The sequence below is a fragment of the Rhinolophus ferrumequinum genome, chromosome 16 (assembly GCF_004115265.2).
Source record: "Rhinolophus ferrumequinum isolate MPI-CBG mRhiFer1 chromosome 16, mRhiFer1_v1.p, whole genome shotgun sequence".
Taxonomy (NCBI): Eukaryota; Metazoa; Chordata; class Mammalia; order Chiroptera; family Rhinolophidae; genus Rhinolophus; species Rhinolophus ferrumequinum.
This window is the reverse complement of record NC_046299.1, coordinates 7,983,984-8,011,504: the sequence shown is the minus strand read 5'-3', so window position 1 is coordinate 8,011,504 and position 27,521 is coordinate 7,983,984. Positions and strand designations below refer to the sequence as shown.

General features: G+C 50.6%; 1 protein-coding gene across 4 annotated transcripts in view; it reads left to right on the top strand.

Annotated features, from left to right (window-relative positions):
* The window catches only part of TACC2 (transforming acidic coiled-coil containing protein 2), a 170,640-nt gene that overhangs the window by 78,960 nt on the left and 64,159 nt on the right, over positions 1-27,521 (top strand). The window contains exon 7 of one of the 4 annotated variants that reach the window (XM_033129785.1): positions 4,125-4,259. In XM_033129785.1, coding sequence (XP_032985676.1) covers positions 4,125-4,259 — 135 coding nt within the window. Of the gene's footprint in view, positions 1-4,124; positions 4,260-22,855; positions 23,435-27,521 lie in introns of those variants that run through there. The other 3 variants (XM_033129787.1, XM_033129786.1, XM_033129788.1) reach the window with 3 other exon arrangements.

The window sequence follows — 27,521 nt, the reverse complement described above, 5'->3', positions numbered from 1 at the left end:
CTGGCAACCAGAAGCGGGACTGTCCTTACCTGCTTCTCCTCTCTGCTCTGACAGCATTGCCCTCTGGCAGCTCCGGGGCCTTCCAGGGACCCTATGTAAGCTCCTCTTCGGGATCTAGAACCAGAGCTGGCTCCATGGGCATGCAACCCGGGCCGTAGCCCAGGTCCCTGCGCTCAGAACGGCCCTGTGCTGGGTTCAGTGCTCTGCTGTCGCTGTCTCGAAATTCTTGACACTTTCGGAACATGGGGCTCTGCGTTTCTACTTCGCATTCATTTGCATCCATTTGCATCCATTTCGCCTGCGGATCATATTGCTGGTCGTGCCTCCCAGGGTTGGCTCTGAGGTTCCAAGAAGATAGAACAGCTGCCCTGCTGTCCTGTTGGTGGCATGTTTGGGAGGCTACGGGTGGAATGGAAGGGGCTGCCATGTGCTGAGCCCTTTCCATGTGCCAGGCTCTGTACTGGCGGCTGGAGAGACCATTGTGAGGGAGACTCGAATAGGAGCAAAAGACATGTTAGCAGAAAAACGGGATCCTCAGCGGTGGGGCCCAGCCCAGCCCATGCAGGGTGGGCATGGTTACCCCCGGTGATTGGGGGCTTCCTTGTTTGCGTGGCACCTCAGGATGATTACGGAATGGGCTGGGAGCGAGTCAGAGAGGTAGCTGAGCATTCAGGGCAGGGTCTGCTTGGGCAAAGACATAGAGGCAAGAAGCTGCCAGGAGCACTGTGGACTGGCTTAGTGGAATTAGAACAAAGAGAGGAGAGAGAGGACAAACCTGGGAGGGGACAAAGATGGTTGTAGAGCCTGGGACCTAGGGAGTTTCACCTGCATTCCAAAGGTGGGGGAGAGGATTTGGCAAGGAAGGGGTCAGATTAGAATGCAAGGTGGGTTATTCTGGTGTCTGTGGGCAGTGGATGTGTGGGGACAAGAGGGGAGGCAGCCTGGCAGTACAGGACGTGCAGGAGTCCTTCTGCTCAGAGAGGTTGTAGGCCTGGACCAGCAGAGGTGGCCCAGAGAGAGAAGGGAGGTGACTCGGCAGGAAGACGCAATGATGGGGCACGGGGGTGACAGAGAACCGGAAGAGTCAAGGACAGTCCTGAATTCTGGTGCCAGGGCCTGGCCGGCTGCTGGTGCCACTAACCAAGCTGAGGAAATTCGGGGGAAGAAGAGGGTTAGGAGGGAAGAGAAGGAGTTCAGTTAGGGCCAGGAGGCGTCTGGGGGGGTCTGTGTGTCAGAGCTTCGGTCGTGAGTCACTGAGTCACTGCGAGTTGCCCTGTCGGGGCCTGACCTCCCAGGGGATGGGCCAACAGCCGGCTGGAGGCCAGGAGGGAGGGGAGGCACCATTCTTAAAAGAGCTGTTGAGTCATTTGTTTGGTGCCTTTGGCTCATGGGAGCAGGCCAGTGCAGGAAGGGTGTGGCCCTGGTGGTCCAGGCCAGCAGAGGGAGGGCGGCGGCAGCAGGCACCGTGGTCTCCAGGCTGGAAGAGGCTGCAGAGCTGAGGGCAGCCCCAGGGCCTTCTCAGGGATGGGGGACTGCGTGCAGCATGGGCGCATTCTCGTCAGTGGAGTGTGACTATCTGTCACGGAGCTTCACCCCACACCTGGCCTTGTTCTGAGGCCCCAGCGCCAAGGCAGTCTGCCTCCTACCCCTGCCCCCCTCAGTGTTTTCAAAGGCAGAAATCTGGCCTTGCGCTTTGATAGAGCACCCTTAAAGTAACAGAACCACAGACTAGACCACCTTCCCCCAGGTTGCATTGAATTAAATAAAATCTTCAAGGGCTGTGTGGAGATAGGAGCGCAGCCGGTGGAGTTTCTTTAGGAAGCTCAATTTTAGACTAGTAGTTTGGGTTCAGAAGTGGCCTATTCACTACTTGTGAATAGGATTAAAGGTAGCCTTCCAAAGTGTGAAAACGGTTCTCTTAAGGAGCTGAAAAGCCCCCAATAGTTTGCATGATTCATTTGAGTCATTTCTTTACAAAATGTATTGTTTCATCCACTGTCCAAGTTGTTACAGGTACAAGTTTGAGCAACTGAGGCGTCATCACCCACTTTGCACTTCTGCTGGGCTGTGTCCAAGCACGCACTGTAATTATTGTTCACTGTGGATTGGCCTTGCTTAGGGCTGACTCAGGGTCGTTATTCCCTGGTTTGTTTTTATCCCTGTTCCCATGGGGTCCAGGAGATAAGGCAACGTGGGTTCCAGCCCTGTCTTGACTCCTGTCACCCAGCTCGGTCACAGCCAGTTGGGACACCCTGGCTCTTTCCCTGTTATTGGAGGGCCCACTGTGGGTGCCTGGCCAGAGGTTGGGATGCTGGATGAATGTGACAGATGCAGCCTTCATGGAATCACAGTCCGGTCACCCCAGTGGTCTTCAAGTCCTCTGTGACACCGAGGAGGAGTGTGGGGGCTTCCAGGTATATATCAGGGGAGGTCGTTAGAAAGTGGTCATGAAGGGGGTAAAGGATTTGGTGCCTGGGTTCATGGCTCTACCACCTACCAGCTATGTGACCTGGTAGTGATGTCACCTCTCCAAGACTCATTTTCCTTATTTGTAAAGAGGGTATGATGACATTTGCCTCAAAGGGTTGTTGTAAGTGTTACCTGAGGTCATATACAGAGGGTGCCAAAAAAATGTATACACCTTTTAAGAAAAGAAAAGTCTGTATTAAAATTGTAATAATATATACCGATAACAACAGATGAATACGAGTCCTGTGTATACATTTTTTGGCACCCCCAGTATGTAAAGTGCCTAGCATAGGACCAGGCAGCCCCTGATGGGTACGCAGGACTGGGCACCCGACACAAGGCACCCAGAACGGCACCCGGAACAGGATGCACAGGACCTGGTACCCAGTCAGCATGAGCTATTGCTGTTTTTGTGGCTGTTGATTGCTGATGGCCACGCTGAGATATGGAGCCTGCGGAATTGCTGACCTGGCGAGGGGAGAGGGTCGCAAGCCTGGGAGGCAGTGTTGTGGGTGCCGAGGGAGGCTTGGCTGTTTGGTTGGAGCAGAGCAAGTGGAGGCGAGGGCATTGGAAGTGGGGGTTGAGGCAGAGGCTGGGCCCTGCAAGACCTGCTAAGCTGTGATGGATTGTGGGCAAGACTGAGCATTTTTGCAGTGTGTTGGGTGTGGGGGTGCCCTTGGCAGCTGCCCTTCCTGCCCAGAAGCCAGCCTTGTAGGTGGAATTGGAGGAGATGGAAATGAACAGCATGTTTTGACACAGAACCCCAAGCGTCCTGCCTTTCTGCATTCTGGGGGTTTCTTCCAGGTGTTCCTGTCCAGAGCCTTCCCCATGAGGGCTGTGCGACTCCCAGCCCCGGGCCTGGGCCTCTGCCTGGGTTCGGGCTCTCAGTGCTGAGTCACCTTCAGCCCTGCAGCTCCCCTGTGGACAGCAGTGTGGACAGCTACAGAGACGCTGGGGGGCCAGCCCACCCTGGAAACTATACCCAGGCTTTGCACTAGTGCTACCTTGCTTTTTGCCAAAGGGGAATATTGCAACCTGTTGTGAGCTTCAAGCCTTGTCCCGTTTGGCTTCTGAGGGTGTGTTTACAGGTGACTGTCCTCCAGGCGGCCTCTTTGCCCTCCGGGCATTTCCCTTGATGTCCAGCAGGGGGCACTCACCCATTGAACGCTGGATATCACTTTGCTATAGAAATCCTCCTCCACCAGGGAAAAGGTTCCTTCATGACCCATCAGCCTTTTTGCCTTGACTTTTCTCACCCTTGGATTTTGGGGGCAAATCTCAGAGAGTTTACAAAGTTGTATTTTAGTTCCCACCTCATAGTTTCATTGCCTAGAAAAGAATTATTAGAAATGATCACACAGAAGCCCCTCCCCCAAACAAAATGCCCTGAACACCCCAGCTGCCTCCATCAAAGAAACCCCAGGTTCTACTGGAGCCTAATGAGGGAGGAATGCACGGCCTTGTCCGGAGGACTGCTGCATTGCAGGGTGCGCCTCCCGTGTCTAAGCTGAGGTCCCAGGGAACTGGGTGGGGAGCCCAGGGAAGCAGTGTGTTGGGTCTTTAAATAGCCCATTCCATGTGAGTGGGTGGGGCCCGTGAATGTGCCATTAATGAGCCGAGTTCCACTGGGAATAATTCTCCCTTTGTGTCCCCAGCACCTCCCCAGCTGCTGCCTGTGCGGATCTCTCTCCCCCGGCCTCAGAACACGCATCTTTGCCTTCTGCCCCAGCTGGTGATGGAGTAGAAGCTTCGACTCCCTCCTGCCAGGGTCTGGTCAAGGGCTTGAGCAGGTATTGTACACAGTGCTCTCTCTCCACAGCTGCCCCTGCAAAGGTGGGGCCTGGAGGTCTCTGTCCCCTAGACCTTGGGGAGACTTGAATTTGGGGTAGTGTCAACAAGGCATTGAAGTCTGGACCCAATGCCACGGCTGTGATCATTTGGCTTGTAGCTGATCTGAAGTTTTCCCGTGCTAGCAAGCTCTCCATGGCACCGTGGGATGCCCTGTGTGAGCAAGTGTGTTATCAGGGTTCTTCAGAGAAACAGAACCAATAGGATGTGTGTATTTGGGTATCTATCAATCCATCAATTGATCAATAATAGATAGTGAAGGAATTGGCTCATGCATTATGGAGACCGGCTAGTCCATAATTTGTGGGAGAGGCTAACGGGCTGCAGACCCACGGAAGAGCTGATGTTGCCGCTCGAACCTGAAGGCCGTCCTCTGCTGGCAGAATTCCCTCCTCCTCGAGCAACCTCGGTCTTTTTCTCTTAAGGCCTCCACTGATTGGATGAGGCCCACCACCTTATGGAGGGTAATCTGCTTTACTCGAGTCTACTGACTGAAATGTTAATTGCATCTAAAAACATACCCTCACAGCCACACTTACACTGGTGTTGGGTATAATGGCCAAGCTGACACATAAAATTAACCATCACAGCAAGTATATGGACTCCTGTTTCTGTGCAAATAGTTGTTCTGATGATAAACCATTCTGCTTAGCTATGAAAATCCCCTAAAGAGTCTTGTTGGACAGTGTTTTGTTGTGGAGAGCTAAACACACTTGGCTGTGTCTAGGAGGGAAAGCCTGTGGCCTCAGAGAGCTCCTGCCAGCTGGGGAGGCACAGAGGAGCTGAAACGAAGCCGAGGGGAAAGCTGAGACTCTAAGGGGTCGGGGGACAAAGCGGTAGATGAACAACTGCCAAACCAGAGTGTCCAGAAGTCATACGGGTACCAGGGGAGAGGGTGATCCTGTCAGGTGTGGTTCTAGGATAGGCAGTAATGAGAAGGTGGGGAGGGAACCGGCGTGAGCCCTTTTACCTGCACAGTGCTCTGTGGGGCATAAGCTCCCCCAACCCTGCTGTATCCTGAGATCTGCAGGTGTTGGTGCTGGGTCTCAGAGGTGGGGTAATTTACTTGCAGCCCCTCAGTTTCTCAGGGGCAGATCAGGGACTTGCGTTCCACCCCTTTTGGTTCCAAGGCAGTACCTCGTCTACGTCAGCCCCTGGCCTTGGGCCGAGGCTGGAAATGTGTGGGAGGCCTGCTTCCCGGTGGTGACAGTGTGAGCAGATTGGTATTTATTGGTGTTTGCCTTGAACATAGCAGGTGCTTAATACATATGCATCAAAGAAATACATAAAATTACTCTTAAATACTCTCCCCTGTAGTTTCTTATAAATGAAACATATATCTACTGTAAGACTGAGAAAACCCACTTTTAGGTATCTACCCATGAAAAATGAAAATATATATCCACCGGAAGACCTGTATGTTTATAGCAGCTTAATTCATAATCACCCCAAAATTGATACCACCCAAATACCATGTTTCCCAAAAATAAGACCTAACCGGAAAAGAAGCCTTAGCATGATTTTTAATAAGACATCCCCTGAAAATAAGCCCTACCGTGTTTCCCCGAAAATAAGACTGGGTCTTATATTAAGTTTTGCTCCAAAAGATGCATTAGGGCTTATTTTCAGGGGATGGCATTCTGAAAAATCATGCTAGGACTTCTTTTCCGGTTAGGTCTTATTTTCGGGGAAACAAGGTCTCCATCAACTGGTGAATGAATAAACAAATTGTGGTGTATCCGTTCTATAGAACACTGCTCAATAATAAAAAGAAACAAACTACTGATTCATGCAACAAAGTAGACGAATCTTAAATGCACTGTACTGAGTGAAAAAGGCCAGACTCAACAAGTTACATTCTGTATGATTGATGCCATTTATATGACATTCTGGAAAAGGCAAAAAGCTACGAGGAATGGAAAACATACCAGTGGTTGCTAGGGGCTGGTTGCTGGGAGTGGGAATTGACTAGGAAATGCCGTGAAGGATCTTTGTGGGGCGTATGTCTTGATGGTGGTGGTGGTGACATGGAACTATATACCTAGAAAGGGTGAATTTCACTGTGTAAGTTAAATCTCAATTTTAAAAAGAAGAACCAAGATTATCCAAGGGCTAGAGTAGATTTTTGATGAAATCTCTGTCTCTGTCTCTGTCTTTCACACACAAATTCTCTCCAGACCGCTCCCTGAGGCACGCAGTCTGGGGGTCCCAGAGCTTCCCTGGTGTATCCTGGCACCAGCAGATGTGAGTGATACCTTATCTGCTCAAGGTCCTCCTTTCCTGAGGTCACTGGGCCGCAAGCCCTAAACTTCTCACATAGGAGCATTGGGGTCGTCTCACCCTTGGTGTTTGTTCTTTGGAGCCACCTCTGTTGGGGTTGCTTCTGAATCTCATTTATTTATGCATCTGAATGGTCAGCAGCATGAACTTGAGGTTCCTCAGGGCCCCGTCCTTGTGGATCTTACAGCCCACTGGAGAAGACAGACACCAAGTGACAATCACGAGTGGGATGGAAGAGGGGAGCAGAGTATGGGTGGATGGAGCCTGTAACCTCACTGTGCTGGGTGAAAGGGGAGAGCGTCCCAGGGGAAGTGACTTCTAAGCTGAGAGCTGAGGGCTGAGTGGGCCTGACTACACGTGGGCTGGGAAAAGAACAGCTGTTCTCAGGGGAAGGAACCGCGTATGTAGCAGAACCCCTAAGGAAAGAGACGGGAGCGAAACCAGAGGCACAGGTTGTGGCTGGAGCCTGGAGAGGAGGGAAGGAGTGGGCGGGGCCAGGATGGGGCACACAGGTCCTGCTAAGGATTGGGTGTCTCGTGTTTTTCCCTCGGTAGAATTTTTTTTCTTTTATTAATAGGTTTCTCTTAAGAACAGTTTTAGATTTACCAAAAAATTATTAGAGACGATAGTACAGAGTTCCCATTTTTCCCAGCATACGGGTTCCGTATTCTTAACATCTTAACAATAGTATGATGCATTTGGAACAATTAATGAATCAATACGTTATTATTAAATGAAGTTCATAGTTTATTCAGATTTCCTTATTTTCCCCCTTACGGTCCTTTTTCTGTCCCGGAACCCCATCCAGGACACCACATGACATTTAGTCATCATGTCTCCTTAGGCTCCTCTTGGCTGTGATAGGTTTTCAGACTGTCCTTATTTTTGATGACCTGGGCAGTTTGAGCAGGACTGGCCAGGTATGTGTAGAATGAGCCTCCACTGGGATTCGTCTGATGTTTTTCTCCTGGTTAGACTGGAATTATGGGCTTGGGGAGGAAGATCACAGAGGTAAAGTGCCATTGTCACCAAGGGCATGTGCTGTCAACATGGTTCGTGTCTGCTGGTGTTAACCTTGATTGCTTGACTGAGGTAGTATTTGTCAGGTTTCTCCCTGTTGAGTCCCCCTGCCCCCCACCGCCCTTTTCCATACTGTCCACTGTGGAAGGGAGTCTCTATGCCCAGTCCACACCTAAGCTGTGGGGAATTGTATTTCTCTTATTTAGGGGGAAGCATCTATATACATTATTTGGAATTATTCTGCATAGCAGATGTGTCTCCCCCCCATTACTTCATTTCTTCAGTCATTTATTTATATCAGTATGGACCTGTGCATACCTCTTTATGCTTGGGAGTATAATCCAATGCTGCTTTATTTTTTTTGTTGCTCAGATTGCTCCTGCTTTGGCCATCAGGTCGTTGACTCCTAAGACTTTCTTTTTTTTTTTTAGAGCACTCAATTTATTAATTAATTTATTTTTTGCTTCTTTCCACTTTTTTTTTCTTTCTTTTTTTTTAACCTGCCGGTCAAGATTTATTACTGCAGTTTGCATTTCAAATAAACTTGACATTTTTCATTACAGCATAGGGATGTTACGCAATTTGAAACAATTCTACATACAGACTTTTTTTTTAAGAGGAAAAAAAATAAGCTATTTTATTTACCCAAGTATTTACACTTTATGTTATTCTTCCTTACTTTCTTTTTCTTTCTTTTTTATTAGTTTCAGGTGTACAAAACAATGTCATAGTTAGACATTTATCATTTATATCCCTCACAAAGGGATAACCGCCTCCCACAATCTACTACCCCTCTGACATCGCACACCGCCATTACATTTCCACTGTCTCTATTCCTAAGGCTGTACTCCACTTGTAAATATATATATATATATATATATATATATATATATATATATATATGTATAAAATTATAGATGACATTCAGTATTGTTCAGCTTCAGCTTTATTTTAAGAGTCCAGAAGCCTGAAAGCAGGATAGATAGGTGATCAGACTTGTTTTTGTAAAGGATCTCTCTAGCTACCTGGCAGGACAGGAGTGGTTTCAGGACTGACCAGGGTCCCCATGCTGGGACACAGCCTCAGGAGGGAAACCTTACAGACACCCTCCACTGCACCTTTGGGGTGTTGCAAACTCCGGCCTCTCTGTGGCTGCTTTTAGCCATGGGCTGTGGCCTGGATCCAGGGATCCAAATAAATCTTGTCTTTTCCCCTCTGGTGGTTCCCTGGAGGTTTTCAAAGCAAGTGTCAAAAATGCACAGATGACAATTTCATTTTGCTGAAATAGAAGTTATCACCACGCCTGGGCAGAGTCTGAAATCCCGTCCATTCCCATTTCTAGCCAGGCTTCTCTTGGAGCTGGCACACCTGCTGTGTGTGTTTACCATGCACAGGGGCCACTGTAGGTCCCCCTTCCCCACATCTGTGGCTTTGTCTTCCCTTCTGGCCTTGGAGGGGAGCAGCAGGGCAAGACCTTGTGTCTTGACAAACAAAGCAGGGGGGCAACATCTTACTACAGAATCGACAGATGTTCTGTTCTTGCAAACATGCTGGCTGGCTTCCTGCTGTCTCCTCCTGCTTCTGATAGCGCAGTGGAAATGATGACACAATCCCACGTTTCCAGTGCAAATGGCTTTTCTCTAGGAGTTTTCACACCCCCAGCCCCTCCCCTGTCCCATTGGTAATCATTAGGCTGCAGCCTTGGGGAGAACAGATGTGATTTTGAGAGAGGCCATGGAGTGCAGAAAGAGCTTCCTTCTCTGCTTCCTCACCCTGTTCGAAGCAAAGAGCTCCTGGGAGGGACGCTGTCCACCGTGGTGGCCTGGCTTCCAGCAGGCCTTCCCTTCCTTCAGCACGGCCCCTCTGCGTCCTCCATGCTCCTCCCTTACCTACCAGAGCTGTTTGGAGAGCATCATGCAGTGATTAATTGAGCTATAAGTGGCTGAAACCAAACTGGGAATCTGATGACAAAGAATTTCCAGGAATGCAAGTCGAAAGCTCTCACTCAGGCCAAGGCAGCGACAGCTGACCACGGGGTTTCGGATTGGGGGTGGGGGGTGGGGTGGGGGTTGTGGCAGAGAGGCTAGTGCGTTGGTCCATGGGCCAGGTGGGGTGTGAACCTGAGCAAACATCACCCCTGTTCAGAGCTGACCCCCCCCCCCCTCGCTGACGGGGGACAGCTGTCCTTTAGGAATTGGGAACTTTGAAACTTGGCCCAGGGCAGCCTGGATAGACCTGGAAAAACATGAGATGGAGGAGACGCAGCTGAGCTTCTGCTGGGAGGAAGCTGGTTCCATGGCACTGGTGCAGGCGGCCCAGGGGACACATTCCTGAGAAACTCCACCCTGAACTGCAGCATGGGGGTGAGAGAGAGGCAGGTGGCTTTGGCTCACCAGGGTCCCCCAGCCCCTGCCCACTGTCGGCAGCCCTGAATTGCTCCCATCTCTCTATCAGCACTTCTCTCTGACGTGAGAGATTTTCCTGGGCAGAAGAGGGAGTGCAGAGACCGCTCTCTGGCCCTACCTCTGGTGGAGCCCTTTCACAGGCCAGTCACAGCTCAGCGGTTAATTTTGTAGGTGGGGTCGGGACCATCCTTTCTGTTTTAAAGACAGTGGGGTTGCCGCTGCTGACACGATGTGGTGACAGGTGGTGCACTGAGCAGACGGCTCGATTCCAGCCTGAAGGAGAGGGATCTCGATGTCAGCTGCGTTATCGTTCAGTATTTCTCCTGCCTGTAAGACCTGCTTCCCACAGGGCACACTGGACCTGGATATGGTGCACGGTGTCACCATCCCGGCTGGACAACCAGAGGCCATTGACCTGGGCCTCCTGCTCTTGGTCAGTCTCATGAATGGGAACCAGTGTTGGGCCACTGCCAAGTGTCCTGGTTTTTGCTGGGCAAGCGTGTCCGGAAGCTCCACCTTGTCAGCTTCAGCCTGAGGAGTGAGGGAGGCTGTCATCTCACTCTCCAAAGGAGCCCTGCAGGAGGTGGCCTCCTCATTCTGGGCAGAGCAGGCGTGGAGAGGGTGGGACCAAGGATCCAGCCCTGCAGTTCTTCCCCTCCCCCGGGAGGGGCAGAAGGAGAGGGGCATAAAACGGGCAGCTCTGGCCCTGCTCACTACGGGGCATGGCTGGAGAAGCTTCAGGGCTCCAGCGGGTGACCCCACCTGGGCCGGAGTCCCAGAACCCCTAGAGCAGCCAAGAAGGGAACCCGACCTGAAGTGGGGTTCAGGGAGGAGCAGACGGTGCAGTGGAGCTTTGAGGAACCAGTGAGAGCGTGGCTGCCAGGGCCCAGCACAGCGCCCGGTGGGTAGAATGTTCCGGGGCCACTGAGACCCAGGAGCCTGCCCTCCATTCCCAGATGGCACTTTATCATTTCAGATTTTGCACTTCAGGAAGCTGCTTTTCTTCCAGATCAAGTGTGTGCCGTCAAGCCCTCAGGCCCAGCTGGAGGTGCTGAAAGAAGTGTTGCCAGGAGCCGGCCTGGTCACAGATTGCCCCCGAGAAGGTGGAGAAGTAGACCCCCAAACCGAGGAAGGAGGGGGGGACAGAGACAGGGCCCCAGGGAGGCAGGGGGGGGTTGGAACACATCTGGTCAGGGCCCCTCTCTGCCTCTGGTCGCTGCTCCTTTGTTGTGAATCAGCTTCTCTTACATTTGAGCTCATGAGGTAAAGTGACAGGCCCGATGCTGTCGGCAGCAGGAAGTGATGAGCCCTCTGAGAGGATCGTGTAGTGCAGTCTTCTGCTTTGTTTCCATCAGTCCATCCATCCTCCGTCTGCTCAGCAGACATGTCCTGGGTTCGTTCTGTACCACATCCCATGTGTGATGCAGGGGAAGGAGCATAAAGTCAGACTTGCCCCTGGCCCATTTATGAGCTGTGTGACTCTGGATAAGTTACTTGACTACCCTGAGCCTTCATTGATCCACCTTGAAAATGAGGCTGGTAGGTAACGGGAGGTGACTGTGAGGGCGGATGAGGCATATAAAGAATGTAGCTCAGTGGCCAGCATCCAGTGTGAGTGGCTGGCAGCCAGCGTGGGCTGCTGTGAGCTGGCGACCGACTGCCTCAGCTGGGGGCGGGGGGGGGAGTGCCAGGCTCCTAATACCAGCATGGGCCAGGGAGCTGTGTCCTACACAACTAGACTGAGAAACAACGGCTTGAACCGGAGTCGGGTGGGGGAGGCAGAAGAAGGGGAGAAAAAAAAAGAATGTAGCTCAGTGCTTGATAAGTAGGAGGCATTTGATCAGCGTGGGCTGTACCAGGGGTGCTGGGCGAAAGGAAACAGACAGAACCTGCTGTTCTGTAAATAGACACAGCGTAACACACAATAGACTTTCCAGCAGAGCTGAGACAGAAGATCCAGGAGAGAGCTCCTAACTCTGCCTGGACAAGTTGGGGGTGCCTCCCCAGGGGAGTCAGCGTTTCCACTGGGTTTTCCAGCACGAAGGGAGTAAGATGAGGGGCCCAGCAGGTTCAGACAGCGGTGGGGAGAGGCCTGTAGGGGCTGCAGGGAGGACAGAGAGTCGTGCACAGAGCAGTGGTTGGCGGCCAGAATGGGAAGTGGTTGTCAGATCTGGAGGGGCCTGCAGCCAGACCGGGAAGTTTGCTGGGACCCGCAAGTGAAAACTCATCTCCTCTTTTTAAGAAGGGGAGAGTTAGGACTGCGTTCAGAGTGCGGGAATGTCTCTGGTGGCTAAGGGGAGAGTAGATGAAGAGGGGAGGCCGAGGGTCAGGGGCCACTGGAGTTTGTCACCATGATCCAGGTGGGAGGCGACGGTGGCCTGAACTAGGGCAGTGGCTGTGGGGACGGAGAGAATCTGAGTCTGTCTTTCTGGCGTGCATTCATTCATTCACTCATTCATTCATTCCTGAACATTCATTGAGCTTCTGCTCTGGGCAGGCTTGAAACAGTGGTAACCCCCAGAGACGTGGGCCACACTCTTCTGAGGGGACTCTGCAGGGATGGCTGTTCCCAGGCTGGGCTGTGATTCTGGGTAGGGGCTCCTAGGACAAGTCACCTGGGACCTTGGGCTCAGCACCAGCGTTTCCTCCCCTTGCTGCCCAAGGCTGAACTCAGGGGGGAGGGAAGGTGTGCAGTGCCCCACGTGGTCCCACCCAGCATGGAGCCCCTGGTATTTTCTCTGGCCCAAGAGGCAAAGGGTGGCCAGCTCTTTGTGGACGACTTGCCCGCTTGTGCCTCACCTCAGTGTTCCTGCTCCTGCCTCTGTCTAAAAACCCATCTTATTGAGCGTCATTACCTGGCGGCTTTGCAGGACCACAGGGTCCTGCAGCCTTTCTCAGCTTCAGATAATGGGGTTCTCCTCCCCTTCTTCCCCTCCCCTCTTTTCCTTGTCCCTCCCCAGCTTGTATTGCTCCATTTTATAGATGTGAAAGCTGAGGCTCCGTGAGGTCAAGACCGTGCCCAAGGTCACAAGCTTCTAGAGCAAAGCTGTGGAGGGAGCCATGTGGGTCAGTTCATCTCAGGGAGCTTGTTAGCTTCTAACTGCTCCTCCTGATGCCCCGGAGGTTCTATAAGACAGTGAAGCAGGGGCCCCGAATCCTCCCACAGCAAAGTGATTTCTTGCTTTTTCACAAAACAGCCACAGCATCAGTTGCCGTTGATGTGTATTGAGTGCTTGCTGTATGTCTGTTGCTGCTGTACTAAGAACTTTTCGTATGTTTTTCCATTTAAATGTTGCAATATGCATGTTGGCAGGGAGGTCCTAGTAATATTTCCACTGCACAGATGAGAAAACTAAGAAACACAGGGGCCACGTAACTTCTTAGGGTCAGTTTAAGGATCCAGGCAAGTGAAAAATTTCCCCTGTGTAATCTTTTTGACTTAGGTGTCTGAGGAAGAGAGTTTAATTCAAACCTTATTTCTGGGCACCCAACCTGCCCCTCTCCCTGCAGTGTCACCTACACACAAACCAAGACCTGCGATTGGGGAGGGGGTTGGGGTCAGGGAGGCTGGAGAGTTTGGCTCTGGGCTCTCCGTGTGATGCCAGTGGGAGTACTGGTCCTGGGGCTACTTCACTGGTTCTCCTTAAGCTCGGGCCTCATTTGGGAAGAATTTTGGTTTCTGCCCCTCTCTTCTGTGTCTCTAAGTACAGGTCTGTCTACCAGTCTGTCCGTCCATTTATCCACATAGCTTCTGAGACCCTCCCCTGTGGCTGGCACCGGGCTAAGTGTCAGTCATTCTGTGGGGCATGTGGGAGGCGTGGCCTCAGCCCTCCAGGAGCTGACCCAGCCCAAACCTCTGCTTTCTAAGGAGAAAATGGATGCTAGGGGGACTAGGGAGCCCTACCCTAGTTTGAAGAGGTCAGAGCAGGCACCTCTGGAGAGAGATGTGGATTTCCTGGAAAAAAGGAGCTGCACCACGCGGGGTCAGAGGCATGCATGTTCCTGGGCTGGGCAACCGCTGCTTGCGGAAATGCTCGTGTAAAGTTGGGAACCTCCATCTCTTTCTGGATTAATAGCTTAAATTAGAGATGCAAAGAAAAAAAGGACATACTGTGTTTCCCCCAAGATAAGACATAGCTGGACCATCAGCTCTAATGCATCTTTTGGAGCAAAAATTAATATAAGACCCGGTCTGATATCATATCATATCATATCATATCATATCATATCATATCATATCATATCATACTCAGTCTTATATAAGACCCGGTCTTATATTAATAAGACCGGGTCTTATATTAATTTTTGCTCCAAAAGACGCATTAGAGCTGATGGTCCAGCTACATCTTACTTTCGGAGAAACATGGTATACCATGCACTTATTCTGCGCGAAACTTTTGTAAGTCACCAGCCTCTGAAAGCTGTTAGGAAACCCGGTAATGTTTCTCGCACATCTCCTTATGGTCAGTGGGATGAGGCAGGAATTGGGTCAGTCTGTTGTCACAGAAAGATTGTCTTCACATGGACAAATCAGTTCCTGAAAATCTGAGTACTTAGGAAAAATAATCCCTTTTCCTTAGACACAGTTATATGCTCACTGCATCCAGTGATGAGTAGGCAGTGTGCAGAGGGAATTACCCAGACTGGGCCCCTGGGATGGTTATAAAAAGAGGGAAATATTTTTAGGGCTCAGGAGTACACATGTGCACACACACACATATGCCTACACACACGCACACACTCACTCTGCCCTCAGACATTATGCTAATTATGTTATCAGTAGATGCTCATGGATGCTATTTCTGGCCCAACCGTTGTTCTGGATTTCTTTTCTGTCTGGGAGCCTTGAGTCAGCAGTTCTGGGCCTCAGCGCCTGGTTTTCACGGCTCCGCTCACAAGTAGGGCAGCCCTGTGTCAGGCTGTGTCACTGCTAGTTAGGCATGGAAAGGAATTCACTCCAGACAGGCTGACAACAGGCTTGCCTACATGAGTAGGATGGGGACCCCCCTCTCTGCTTACAATGAAGGAAGGACCACGGGGCTCTGAGTTTGCTTATTTGCATTTTCATTTTGAAAGCATTTCCACCCCAAACGGCCTCTTTGGGGCCACCCAGGGAAACCCTCTCCCACTACAGAGGGGCGGAACCTGCAGTTCTCAACCTGTTTCTCCAGTTGGGCTTCAGAAACCAGCTTTGCAGACGATTTGGCAGCTGGGAGGTCCCCTCTCTGTTTACACCTGAATGTTTTCCTTAAAAGGCCTCTTATTCCTCATACAAAGTAACCTCCAACACCAGTAAGCTTAAGCTCTAGAGGAACTCAGTGGATTAACACATCAACGTTCAAACCAAATCCAATATTTAAGCTCTTTTAACAAGGACTGGAACATTTTTATAGTGCTTATGGAATTTTCTGTTCTTCTTGGAAATGAATCCCCAAGAAGGATGAATAACTGGTTATGTTTTTGAGTCCAAACAGAAGAAATTACCTGGCCCAGGTGAGATCTCTGTCGGTTCTCTCTTCCCAGGTTTGAATGAAACTTGACTTCATTTCTAACTATGAGCTTGAACTTTGGAGGATAGAGTTTGATTTAGCCAAATGTCTACCTTTGGCCACCCTGTTTGTTTTTGCCTATGCTCTTAAACCTAGTTTATAAAAGTTGTTACAGGCAGGGGTCTGGATGATCTAAAGAAAATTGTTCACCTGAGAAAGCCCACTTAAAATGAATCCACTTACTGAATCAAAACATTATGGTCATAGTGGGGAAAATGTTTAGCAGGAACTTTACCTTGAAAAAAGAAATGAAACTTGAGGAAGAGGGTTTCTTTTACAGTTAACAAGATGTAGACACTAATGATAACCATATGTTAGTGCTTAGAATGAGCAAAGAATCCTGGCCGTATTTTTCTGCCCAATTTTCAGGGTTGCATATTGTTCACTTCACATTTGATTATTGCAATCCAAGCATAGTCACTTCTCCATACACACGTAGGGGCTTACACCGTTTTCTGAAGGGCTCCTCTCACTCTTTGATCCTCATGTCCTCTCTTTAAAGCCATCTTCTTCATGCTTGTGACTTTCTCTTCTTCAGTCGTTCGCATGCTTCCGGTGGCTTTTGAGCAATTCCCCAGGATCAATTTCATTGACTTAGAGGTGTATGCGTCTTCGGTAGGTTTGTAGTTTCACTTTGCAGTTGTGGGCGTTGTCTGTTGGCCCCAACGATCAACAGGAGACAACTGGCAAGGACGTGTGAAGCGGAGGTATATAATGGTACCTCGGTTTTTGAACGTCTCCGTTGATGAACATTTCGGTTTACGCACGCCATAAATTTTATGGATCTATGGTATCATTAGATAGTAAAATTTAAAATTCATGCCAAATTGCTGTTTTAGGGGTTGATTTTAAAGGTCTGGAATGGATTAATCCATTTTGCATTACTTTCTATGGGGAAACCGAGGTACCACTGTACTTGAGGGAGGACTGAGTCTGTAAGTCGTTGCTTTGCTGAGGACCGTCTTCCTGTGTAACCTTGTGACTGTGGGAGCATGGATGGTGGAGACTGTCTCTGAGGGATGGGGCAACTAGAAATATACCCTCTGGGAACTTCATTGTTTTCTGGTTGTATTGATTGTTAAGGGAGCCCAGTAGCTGCTGGTGGGCGTCATGTGAAATTGAATGTTGTGTTAGTAGAAGGATATTGATGAAGGCGATGAAGCCCTCGTCCACCATATACACAGTCCCCTGGTGGAGAACCCATAGGAGAGAACACCTGGAGAATGTCAGTCACCAAAAATCCCGCTCACCCATGGAGTGGCCTTTTATAAATCTGGGTTTTATGAATCGCGTTAACTGATCACGATTGTTTTCCTTTTTGCTTTGGCTTTTGGGGACCTTAGAGCCAGACTTGCAGCCTACTCCATTGAGGGTTTAGGTAAATACTTCCAGGCTGACTTCATCCCTTCTTACTTTTACCCACATTTTCTACCCCAGTTTCTTCTTTGCTCTTTTGCGTTGCAAGCTTAATTCCTTTTTGATATTATGTAGGGTATATTTTTTTAAAAAAGTTTTCTCAAGAGTATCTCCTACTAGTTCCATCTCAAAAGAGGTGAATTAATGTGGTAAAGAAAGAGGATTCCTCACGAAGAGTAGCCTTTGGAGCTGTCGTCGCTTGAAAGGAACTTTGCAAGCTCTCATGGGTAAATATGGTGAAGGCAGATATATATAGCACATCAGCTCTTTTCCAAGAGACAATAAGAGAACCTTCTGGAAAAGAAGGGGTTTTACCTGAGCGTGTGCTTTAGCCCAAGAAAACCACTAAGACTCCCAGAGGTGAGCACATGAGATTTAGTGTTGGAGCGTAGGCGATTAACAGAATACCTGTGGCCTTGGAAAGGAAGAAACCCAACAGTCTTCTGCCTTTTCTCTATTCATCATAAGATTGAAAAATTGCCAGAGCCTTGTTTCATGTTCTCAGGTTTCAGGCACATGTGTTTCTGGCTGTGTGTAGGGCACACGTCATGGCTGAAGAGCGGAGACACCGGACACAGACACACAAAGCGAGACTCTAATGAGGCGAGAAAGCGCCAAGGCTTAAGGCTGCTGGCCATTGGGAGAATGGGGAGAAGTCTGCGGCTGGGGGAGACGGACCCCTCCCAGGAGCTGGGGCTGGATGCAGCGGAGGATTTGAGAGCTGGAGAACTTGGGAGGAGGTGCCTCCCATCAGTGAGCCCACAGCAAGGCCCCTGGCCCTGCTCCCACTTAGGATGAAGTGACAGGATCAAGGCCAGGACATAGAATGGGGACTTTTTCCCGAAGGTAGTGACAACTTTTGGAGCAACATTGAGTGACATGAAAGCCCTGTCGTCAGAAGCCCAGGAAAGAGGACCCCAGATCTGCAAAACCTGGGCAGAGAAAGTGCCACCAGCAATGTGCCATTCTTGACCTGCAGCCCTGCCCTGTTTGCGGGTCGGTTTTGCTGGTCTCAAGCTCATATTGAACATGTGGTTGCTGAACCCAGGCCACACGCGAGGCCTGAAATCAAACAGCTCTCAGCTCTTAGAATCTTAGGAAAGGAAGTGGGCCAGTCTCTCGCAGTGCTTGGAGACTCAGGAAGTACTCAGTACGGAGCTGTGTGACGGACGTGGGGCTGGACTTTTGGGGCCTCTGATGGAGAAACAAGTTGCAGCACCATCCGATGCTGGAGCTTGCCTAAAAGGTTGGTCCCTAAAGAGAAGGTCCACATGGTTTTGTCCACACTCTGCACCATAGTTACAGGAAGGCGGCAAAGGGCTTCGAGTTAAAGAAGCAGGACCCTGCCCAGGTCCGCTCTCCATCTGTATTTACGTTCTTAGCATTCTCCAGATGGGTTTTTCCGTGATCTGACCTACTTTCCTTTAGCTTGTGTGCTCGGGCTAATTAGCAGTGCAGGGGTCCATGGGTCTTGTTTGGAGAGCATCGCTGCTATGGCAACTGGAGACTCCCGAGGCTGCAGCGAAGATAGAGCTGCTCAAGTTTGTTTTTCCAGGACCCGTCAGGTGTCAGAGGTGCTTCAGATTACTCACCCTTCTTGACTATGGTCAGTCCCTTGGACCTCAGTGGGATTTAAGAATCTGTAGCACATAGTTTATCTCTCAGTTACAGGGACTTGGCAGGTTTACTGATCTTTCTGGTGTGTGTCAGTAAGTAACTTGAGAATAGACTCAGCTTATTCTGTATTTATAGGCCAGGCTCATGGTAAGTGCATTAATATATGTTGAATTGCTAGTTGTTTTAGCTATGATGGGTGTCTTGGGGACGTTAGTAGGAGGGTTGGCAGTGGACTTAGCCTGCCTTTAGGGTCCTAGGATATGAGTGCTGTGGTCAGAAGGCCCCAGAGGGGCTGTGGGAGTTCCGGGGCTCATTCGGGCCATCGTTAGAAGTGTCGGGCATCACTGGTTGACCTAGAAAAGAAATACTGTGCAGTAGTAGCCTCTGCCCCCACTCTGGACAGCCCGGGTGGATCTGGACATTGGACTGGGAATGAAGAAGTGGCAAGGAAGGGAGGAGCGGCCTGACCACGTGAAGGCAGTGCCTTCTGCTAGAAAGGTCTCAGTACGTGGGAGGGGAGTGATGGAACAGAGTGAGTCGTCTCAACTCCAGGTCATGGCCTGGCCCGAAGGGGTGCTCAGTACAGGTTTCAATACATGAGGGAATGAGTGATTGCAATGCTAACTGCTTATATGTTAATACTTTCAGATGGAGTCTATGCTTTCTTATTGTACAAACCCATGATTTAACCTTTGTGGAATGCTGTGCGGTGGGGGGAAGGAGGGAGGGGGAGGCAATAAAGAAGGAGGCGTGGGGTGGAGGGGTGGTCTGTGTTATCAGCAGCTCTCGTGGATAACCATCACCTGGGGCGAGGCTGTGCCCCTTCGGGGTCCCCTGGGTGCTTATGCTGGGTCACATGGCCCTGGGCTGCTGTTCTTTTGAGTGTCCTTGGTCTGATTTATTTAGTAGTTTTTCTGTTTTTTTTCCCTTTTTGTTAGCAGTTCTTCTGGGTCCCATCCATATATCTCAATTGTCTTTGTGTAGTTTAGTTTCTCCCATCACTGTATCTTGAGCAGCCTGCCTTGGTCAGCTTGCGCTGTTATAACAAAAATAACACGGACTGGATGGCTTAAACAACAACTTTTGTTTCTCGCACTTCTGGAGGCTGGATGTCCGAGATCAGGGAGCCAGCGTGGCCAGGTTCTTGATGAGGGGCTTCTTCCTGGCTTGCAGATGGCCACCTTCTCACTGTGTCCTCACACCGTAGGGGGAGGGAAGGGGTGATAGATTACGTGTCTCCTCTTTTTTTAAAATTTTTTTAACGTTTTTATTTTATTTTAAGTGTGTTTTTCCAGGACCCTTCAGCTCCAAGTCAGGTAGTAGTTGTTTCAATCTAGTTGTGGAGGGTGCAGCTCATTGTGGCCCATGTGGGAATCGAACCGGCGACCTTGTTGTTAAGAGCACCGCGCTCTAACCAAGGGAGCTAACTGGCCACCCCCTCCTCCTCTTTTTATAAGGGCATTAATCTCATGATGAGAGATTGCTCATGACCTAATCTAACCCTAATTACCTCCCAAAGGCCCCACTTCTAAAATAGTATCTCATTGGACATTAGGGCTTCAACATAGGAATTTTGAGCGGATACCAACATTCAGCCCGTAGCACAGCCCTTTTCCTCTCGAATCACTCTCCCTCCCCGTGTGTGTGTGTGTGTATACACATATATACCAGGGGTGGCAAAAAAAATGTATACGAATGGACACTTTGGTCAACGTTGCTCAAGCAGTAGTTCGCCGTAATCAGAAGTGTCTGGACGCTGACGGGAACCACTTTGAGCACCTCTTGCAATTGCAGAAGTCGAATGTGACTTGCATTCATCTTTTAGTATCAGCATAGATTGAGTATTAACATGTTAATACATTTTCCTTTCTTAAAATGTGTATGCATTATTTTGGCACCCTCTGTATATGTAGTTTTATAGTAGGCTAAATTACTAGATAGGCTGTAGGCTGAATTACTAGATAACCAAGTTTGTTTTGAATTTCGGGCAAAGTAAGCACCAGAGGGTCTGAGACAGTCTTCCATAAGGACTCCACACACACCCGTAACGCATGGATTTCAGTGGCATCCACTTCGGTGGCAGCCGGGCTGTATTTGTTTTTCTCCCCAGGAGCTTGGTCGTGTTTTTGATATCAATGAGATGGTGTCAGCCTACTCCATGAGGTGCCACTGTGTCATTACTGCTTGCTTGTAGGGATTCTAAATAAAAGCACTTCACTTCAATGCCTCTTTATTTCCTCTATGGTACTAAGGGGAAAACGTTTCTTATAAAGAAGGAAAGAAAATTAGCGCTGCTTGAGCACCAATTAGAGTCCTGGTCATGGCCTTTCATATATGTTATTTTATTTTCCCAGTACCCTGCAAAGTAGATGCCTTCTCTCTCTTGGCCAGCTCAGGAAGCAGAGGCTTAGGATGCTTAAGTGGTTGCCTCAAAGCCACACAGCAAAGGGGCTTTGGGGGACAAGTCAGGATTGAACTGCCGTCTCCTTTCAAAGTCCTCTTGTTATTGCTGCAAACCTCTATCTACTGAGGGTAAGGACACTTGGGGGGGGTTCTGTGCTTTCGCATAAAAAAAGAGTTAGCAGGTGAATTCCAACTGTGGTTCCTCGTTTTATCCCATGTATTTTTCTAGTGACAAGTTTGGCTGAAGGCCATACCCTTGGTACCCAGGCAAGGGAGTCCCTTTCCTCAAAAAATTAAGTCTCGGTTAGTGCTTATGAAGTTTTCAGCTCCATGTGGTAAGGTCCTTTGGGCTCTCAACTGTACATGGAGCCTGCGAGTTCTGTTTTCTGAGGGAGAAATGAACCCTTGGGGGACCAAGAATGATGAGGTGGACAAGTTGCAGGATCCTTGCCACCAGGTGATGCCCAGAGCTGACAGTGAGTGACAGCTTCCTGGGAGGTGCTTTCCAGAGCAAATCTCATCAGGCCGCCCTCTGTCAGTTACCTACCCTAAGAGACTGATGCGGTCATTAGCTATTTTCACATAAATGCGAAAGTAAACGTTCTCCATGTTTACTGGAGATTTCAGGTTTCTGCGTCCTGGGAAACAATTTTAATTTTCTGGCATTTGTTCGACACTGATCTTAAATGCTAGCAGGGGAGAGTCAGAGTGCCATGAAGCTCTAGAACAATCCTGACATGAGCCATAACCTCAAAAGTACCCTCCCACGCATCCTTGGCCACAGTCGTAGAAAACACTCATTATATTGGAGGAAATTTTAAAAAGCTTTGAGCATTTTCATTTTCATTTTATTTTTCTTTTGGCCACAATTTAGATGCATTTAAACTGTCGAGTGAACACATGCTGAGAAAGTGGGGAAGTTTTCAACTTAACCATCAGAGGGTCCACTTTAATTCAGTCCTGAGTGTCTGTGTTTGGAACTCAGAAAGCAGTTGCACAGAATGGAGAGAAGACAGTCGGGTTCCCAGGTGTGCCCCCAAACCTCCTGAACCCAGAAGGGGATGAAGTCCTCCTCTAGCCTTTGTGAGAAGGCCCAGGAGCCCAAGCCTTGAGGGTTTCTGAGTCAGGCACAAGCCAAGTGGGCGGGCCTGGCTAGCTGGGGGCATGGTTACCCCAGCCTAGAATGGGGGTGGGTGCTGGGGGCCCCGTGATGGGGAGTCACAGACATTCCTGCAAGCTCAGCTGTGTTTAGAACCAGAGGTGGACCCTCCGATTGCATGTCATGGTGACCTGCCTCCCACCCTTCCTCCCCCCACCACACACACCTTTGTTATAGCATTAGGGACCTGAGGTGGACTTCTCACCTTCCTTGGCCTGGCCGTGGAGAACTCATCTCCTGGCGTCAGATGGGGTTGCAGACCATAAGGCAGGCCCTGTGCCTCTTTCTCCCCAGCTTGTGCCACCCTCCCTTACCGCCTCCTCCCCCCCAATTGTGTGAGCAAAGGTGTCGGTGGAGGCCTGTCCTGGGCTCACTGTGGGGGGGGCCAGGCCCTCCCACCTCCCTGGCCCAGGCCTCAGCTGTCCAGGGCCTGGCCAGCAGCCTGAAAGAGGCAGACGGTGGCAGACAGAGCCTGCAAATATCTTGCACGTTTCCCACCGCAGCCTGTTTACCTGCGCCTCCAGCCACCCCCCTGACACGGGCGGGAGAGTCCATTTCCTTCCTCCTGGAGGGATGAGCCAGCGTACCCCTCACTGCTCTGTGGTCAGCCGGGGAGACCACCACGCCCCCCCTCCTGGGGCCGCAGGCTCCCCAGCCCGCAGTATGTTTGCATTTCAAAGCCACACAATGCCGGCGGTCGGGGCGCGGCTGGGGGAGGCGGTGTGGGTGCAGAGGGAGGGTCTTCGCCCTCCCCCCATTTCCGGAGCCCGCGACGGAGCTTTGTGAAGATGCTGTCGTAGGGGCTGCACCGTGATGATGACATCACCGTGTCACACACACAAGCTGGGCTAGTGGGGGGCGGTTAAGAGCAGAGCTTTCGGACCGCACCGGCGGCGCTCACGCTCACACTTGCGCGCCCCGAGCAGAGCCGCGCGCGCCACAATCACGCACACACACACACAGGCGCGCGCCGGCCACACACGCGCGCACACTTCCGCGGCGCTCGCTCCCCGGCCTCCAGATCGCGTCCTGAGCCGCAGCTCCCTGCTGCCGCCGCCACCACGGATGCCAGCAGCTGCTCCCCTCTGCAGTGCAGCAGCCCCGGCCGCTGGCCGGCCCGCCCCGGGCTCCCGGCTGGAGGAAGCACGCCAGGACGCTGGCCCTGCTCGCGGCTAGCCTGCTCGCCAGGGCGCAGCGAGGATGGGAGGGTCGCAGTCCCTGCAGCCAGTCCCAGCCTGCGACCTGAACCAGGAGGCTTCTGAGGCAATGTAAGTGCTCCGCCGGCCCCCCGGAGCTTCCCGGGAGGGGGAGAGGCTGCCTGGGCTTTGTTAGTGTCGCTTCTCCTGATGCCTGTGCAGCCTGGAGCTGGGGCTGGCCGGGGCGTCTCGGCAGCCTTGCAGGGCTTTACCTGGTGGCTGCTCCTAGCATTTTGGTGCCCCCTCTGCAATGAAAATCGGGTAGCCCCAGGACACTTCCCGGGGGGATACAGTGACCCCTGGAATTCAGTTTCTGTTATTCAGCATCGCACTGCATGGTTGGGGGCGGGGGCTCCTTCTGCCACCAGCATCTTAACTCGGCACCCCCGGCACAGTGGTATTTCCTGCAAGGGAGCAGCCGGGCATCAACAAGAACCTCTTGGGGAGAACCCTTGAGTGGCAGCTTGGTGCCCATGAGACAGACCAGTTTCGGGGCAGCCACTCGCGTGGCCAGGCAGATGGCGTGGGGCATTGCTGGTGCACATGCAGTGGGGTGAGCCCAAGCATCCATGCACTCGCTGTCTGGTGAGCACAGTGGTGGCAAGGCCGCTGGCTATTCTTAGTAAAGCCAGCCAAACAGTCTTCTCATCCGTCTGTTGGTTGAGGCAGGATTTGACTGCATCGATCCAGGAATCCTATCCTTTCTCTAAACCACAGAGCTAATGTGTTCAGAAGGGGCCGTTTCTCCTAGATGGGTGCTTAGGAGAATTGCTGTTTCTGTATGGTAGTCTCCGTTACCTCCCGAGGCATGTCTGGAGGAGGGGGCTCATTGCATAGAGCTGGCGGCGGGCCCCTATTTCAGCAGGTCAGACTTGTATGCAGAATGAGCCTCCACAATCCACTCTGACAAGCCCTCCTTTCCCAAAGAGAAGAATGTTTCAGAGAAGAGCATTTTCTGGGGATTTGGGGACGGGGCTGGTAAACTGGTCAGTTCATGAGAGCCCTTGTTGTGTAGATTAAAAGACTGTAGGGATTGGGGGCCGTGTGTTGTAGTAGGGATGGGGTGCCATGGGGGGCGTCCCCACTCATCCCCACGCCTGGGCTTCGGTGAGGAGCTGGCTCAGCGCGGTGATGTAATCCTGGGCTGAGCCTCAATGGTTTTCCAGGCTCCAGCTCTTCAGCAGTGAACCTCACTTAGGAGCAGGTGTGCACTGATCATCTGTCTTCATCCCTCCAGCTTGAGAGAGCATCATCTTACAATGCATGGAGGCGGATCATGTTGGAGGCTTTATTTGCCCTGCTTGCCTGGGAGCCTATGTTTGCCCTGGTTTTCTTCCACGTGTAGTACTGTGAGATATATGGAAATAGAAATTACCATGGAGGGCGGATTCATGCCTCCGCAAAAAAGGACAATTTCAACCTATTTTTTAAAATTCTCTAAACTGGAAATCAGTTAATCAGACCCTAGCTAGCTAGATAGCAGGACTCAAGACCTGTCTCAAAGAGCTTAAGAGACTTGGAAAAGATAATGGGATCATATGTTTGGGAAAATGCGCTCCTCAGCTGTTGGAAATTCGGCTCCCCACCCTCTTTCCCAGTTGAGTTAATAAACGACCAGTACCCTGTAGTATGAGGTCTGAGTTTGGAGAGGTTCTGTTAGGTTCACTGCCTTTTTGGATCAAGTCCCCTAAGGTTCTGCTCTGTGGGGACAGTAGTGTTTACATAAAACCCCAGGCTGATGGGCCATATTGTGGTGGAAGCTGCTTATCAATTGTTGCAGGGTTGAGTTGGTCCTTACGCGCCAGCCTGAGGCCTCTCTCCCTGGAACTGCTACTTCTGAAATGTCTCTCAATAAAGATCGTTAAGACCGTGTATTTACTCGTTCACAAAACCCCATCCTCCTTCCCCTAACATTTTTGTTTTTAAAAATGGAGACTGAGGCACCATTTGGGGCGGGTGCCCTTCCTAGGAACAGTTCTTCTCTACCATCCCATCTCTGCTCGCTGAATAACGGGAGCTTGGTTTTCAGCTACAGATTTGCTCATTTCCTGTCTAGAGGTTTAAAAAAATGTATTAATCCCTTGTCTGCACACGCTCAAGGCTTTCATGATAGTATGTGTTGCCATGCACAAGGGTCTTACTACACGAGACAGCAGAGCACATGGTCTGTGGCTGGAAAGGTGCTTCCACTGTAAGACGAAGCTGTCAGGGCTGCAGGAGGGGAGAACTCAGGGTGCACACCTGCTGCGAGGCAAGGAGTACCCCGTGACAACTGGAATCTGGAGGGAACGCGTCTCTTTTTCTCTGGTGGGTCCCTGTGAAAGATCGGCTTAGGGAGGGCCTGGGCCTTAGATCGACACCAAAAGACAGAGGAAGACGGGGGTGATTTGGAAGTGACTGCAGGAAATGTTTTCTTTGTGGGTTTGTGTTTTTTTTTTTTTTTAGTTATAGGATTTCACATCTTCAGATTTCAGGTTTGGGGTGCTTCAGGCAGCTTTGGTAGCCCCGGATGATACTGTGTTCCCCCGAAAATGAGACCTACCCCAAAAATAAGCCCCTGTTAAGTTCTCAGACAGGCGGATGCATTTAGTACATTATGACGATGTTCCACAACAAGATGACATGACTGTATTTGAATACATGTAGATTGTTGTACCTTAAAAAAAATAAGACATCCCTTAAAAATAAGCCCTAATGGAGCAAAAATTAATATAAGACCCGGTCTTATTTTCGGGGAAACACAGTAGCTCTGTTCTGTACAGGATGCAGTAGGATAAGGAAGGAGGGAGATCACCAGTCCTGTGTCTCCTCTTTGGGGAGTAGCAGCAGGAAGGCATATGGGATTGGGAGGTGGGGAAGGGAGGCTGGCGGTTCAAGCATTGATCAGGCCCTTGCAACTCCCAGGGGGGTGGCCCACAAACAGCATCAGCTTCCCCTAGGGGCTGGTGAGAAATGCAGACTCTCAGGCCCCATCCCAGACCAGCTAAATCAGAATCATCATTTTAACCATCACGTATATAGATACCCATGTGATTTCTAGGCAAAAAAGTTTGAGAAGCCTTGAGCTAGTTAAGTCTCCCACCCTGGTCCATGAGAAAGCATGGACTCCTCTAACTGCTTCTTTCCTTTCTGGGAAAGAAGTTCTGGTAGGTAGCAACAGAGTCATTGTTTGAAAATAGAAGAGGGGAAACAGAGAGGAGAATTCCGCTGCAGAAAACACTTCTCAGCACGATGCGTGGGAAATACACACAGGAAAGGGACAGGAAGTCCTCCAGTAAATGTGGTCTAAATCGCTTGATTACACCCCGTTTGTGCCTTTCTTCTGTGGCAGTCCCTTGTGGCTCAGCTTCTGCTAAGCGAAGCAGTGTTGGCTACTTTGTCCTTTGTGTTGTTGGAGACCCTTGTGCCAGGGGTCCCTCAGCTTCCTGCAAATTCCCGCACCCTAGTCACCAAGAGGTAGCCAGGGATGGGGGTGGTGGGGCATTACCATCTGGGAGTAAAACGGGTTGTCCTGTTGGCAAGTTCAGCCTGCTTCAACTGTGGCACCATGCATGTCCTGAGCGCTACAAAACTAGTCACGAATAGGGAAACCTGTAGACCCGTGAGAATCAAGATAGAAGGGCCAGGATGGATGGAGGGAAGTGAGAAGGATGAAGCAACAGGCCCCCGGGATTGATGAGACAGGAGTGGGAAGGTTGAAGACCGTGGTTTCAGCTTGCATGACTAAGAGAGGGATGTGGCATTTGCCAAGACAGGAAAACTGGATTGGGAGCACGTTTGGGGGAAAGCTGATAAGTTTGAGCTGGGATCTGAGAAGCAGACGGGATCAGAATTGTAGCCGTGAGAGCGGCCAGCACCAGGGAGAAATCTTGGGCACCACCTCACTAGGTTGTGTGGTTCCATTAGGAGGTTGGGGCTCCCCCGATCTGTGGTCCCGCACAACAAAGTGGGGATTTGGTCCCTTTCATCTTTGTGTGACTCCTGACCCTGTCTTTCAGTCTGGGCGCTGTTGAGAGGCTCCTGTGACGAGTTTTGTCCCACCTGCCTCATAGGTGAGCTGCCATATCTGTAAAGACTGAGAAGACGAAAGCACCAGACAGCAGCAAAAGCGGGGACACTTTGTGCCTGACAATTGCCAGCATTTAAGTCACTGAGAAGG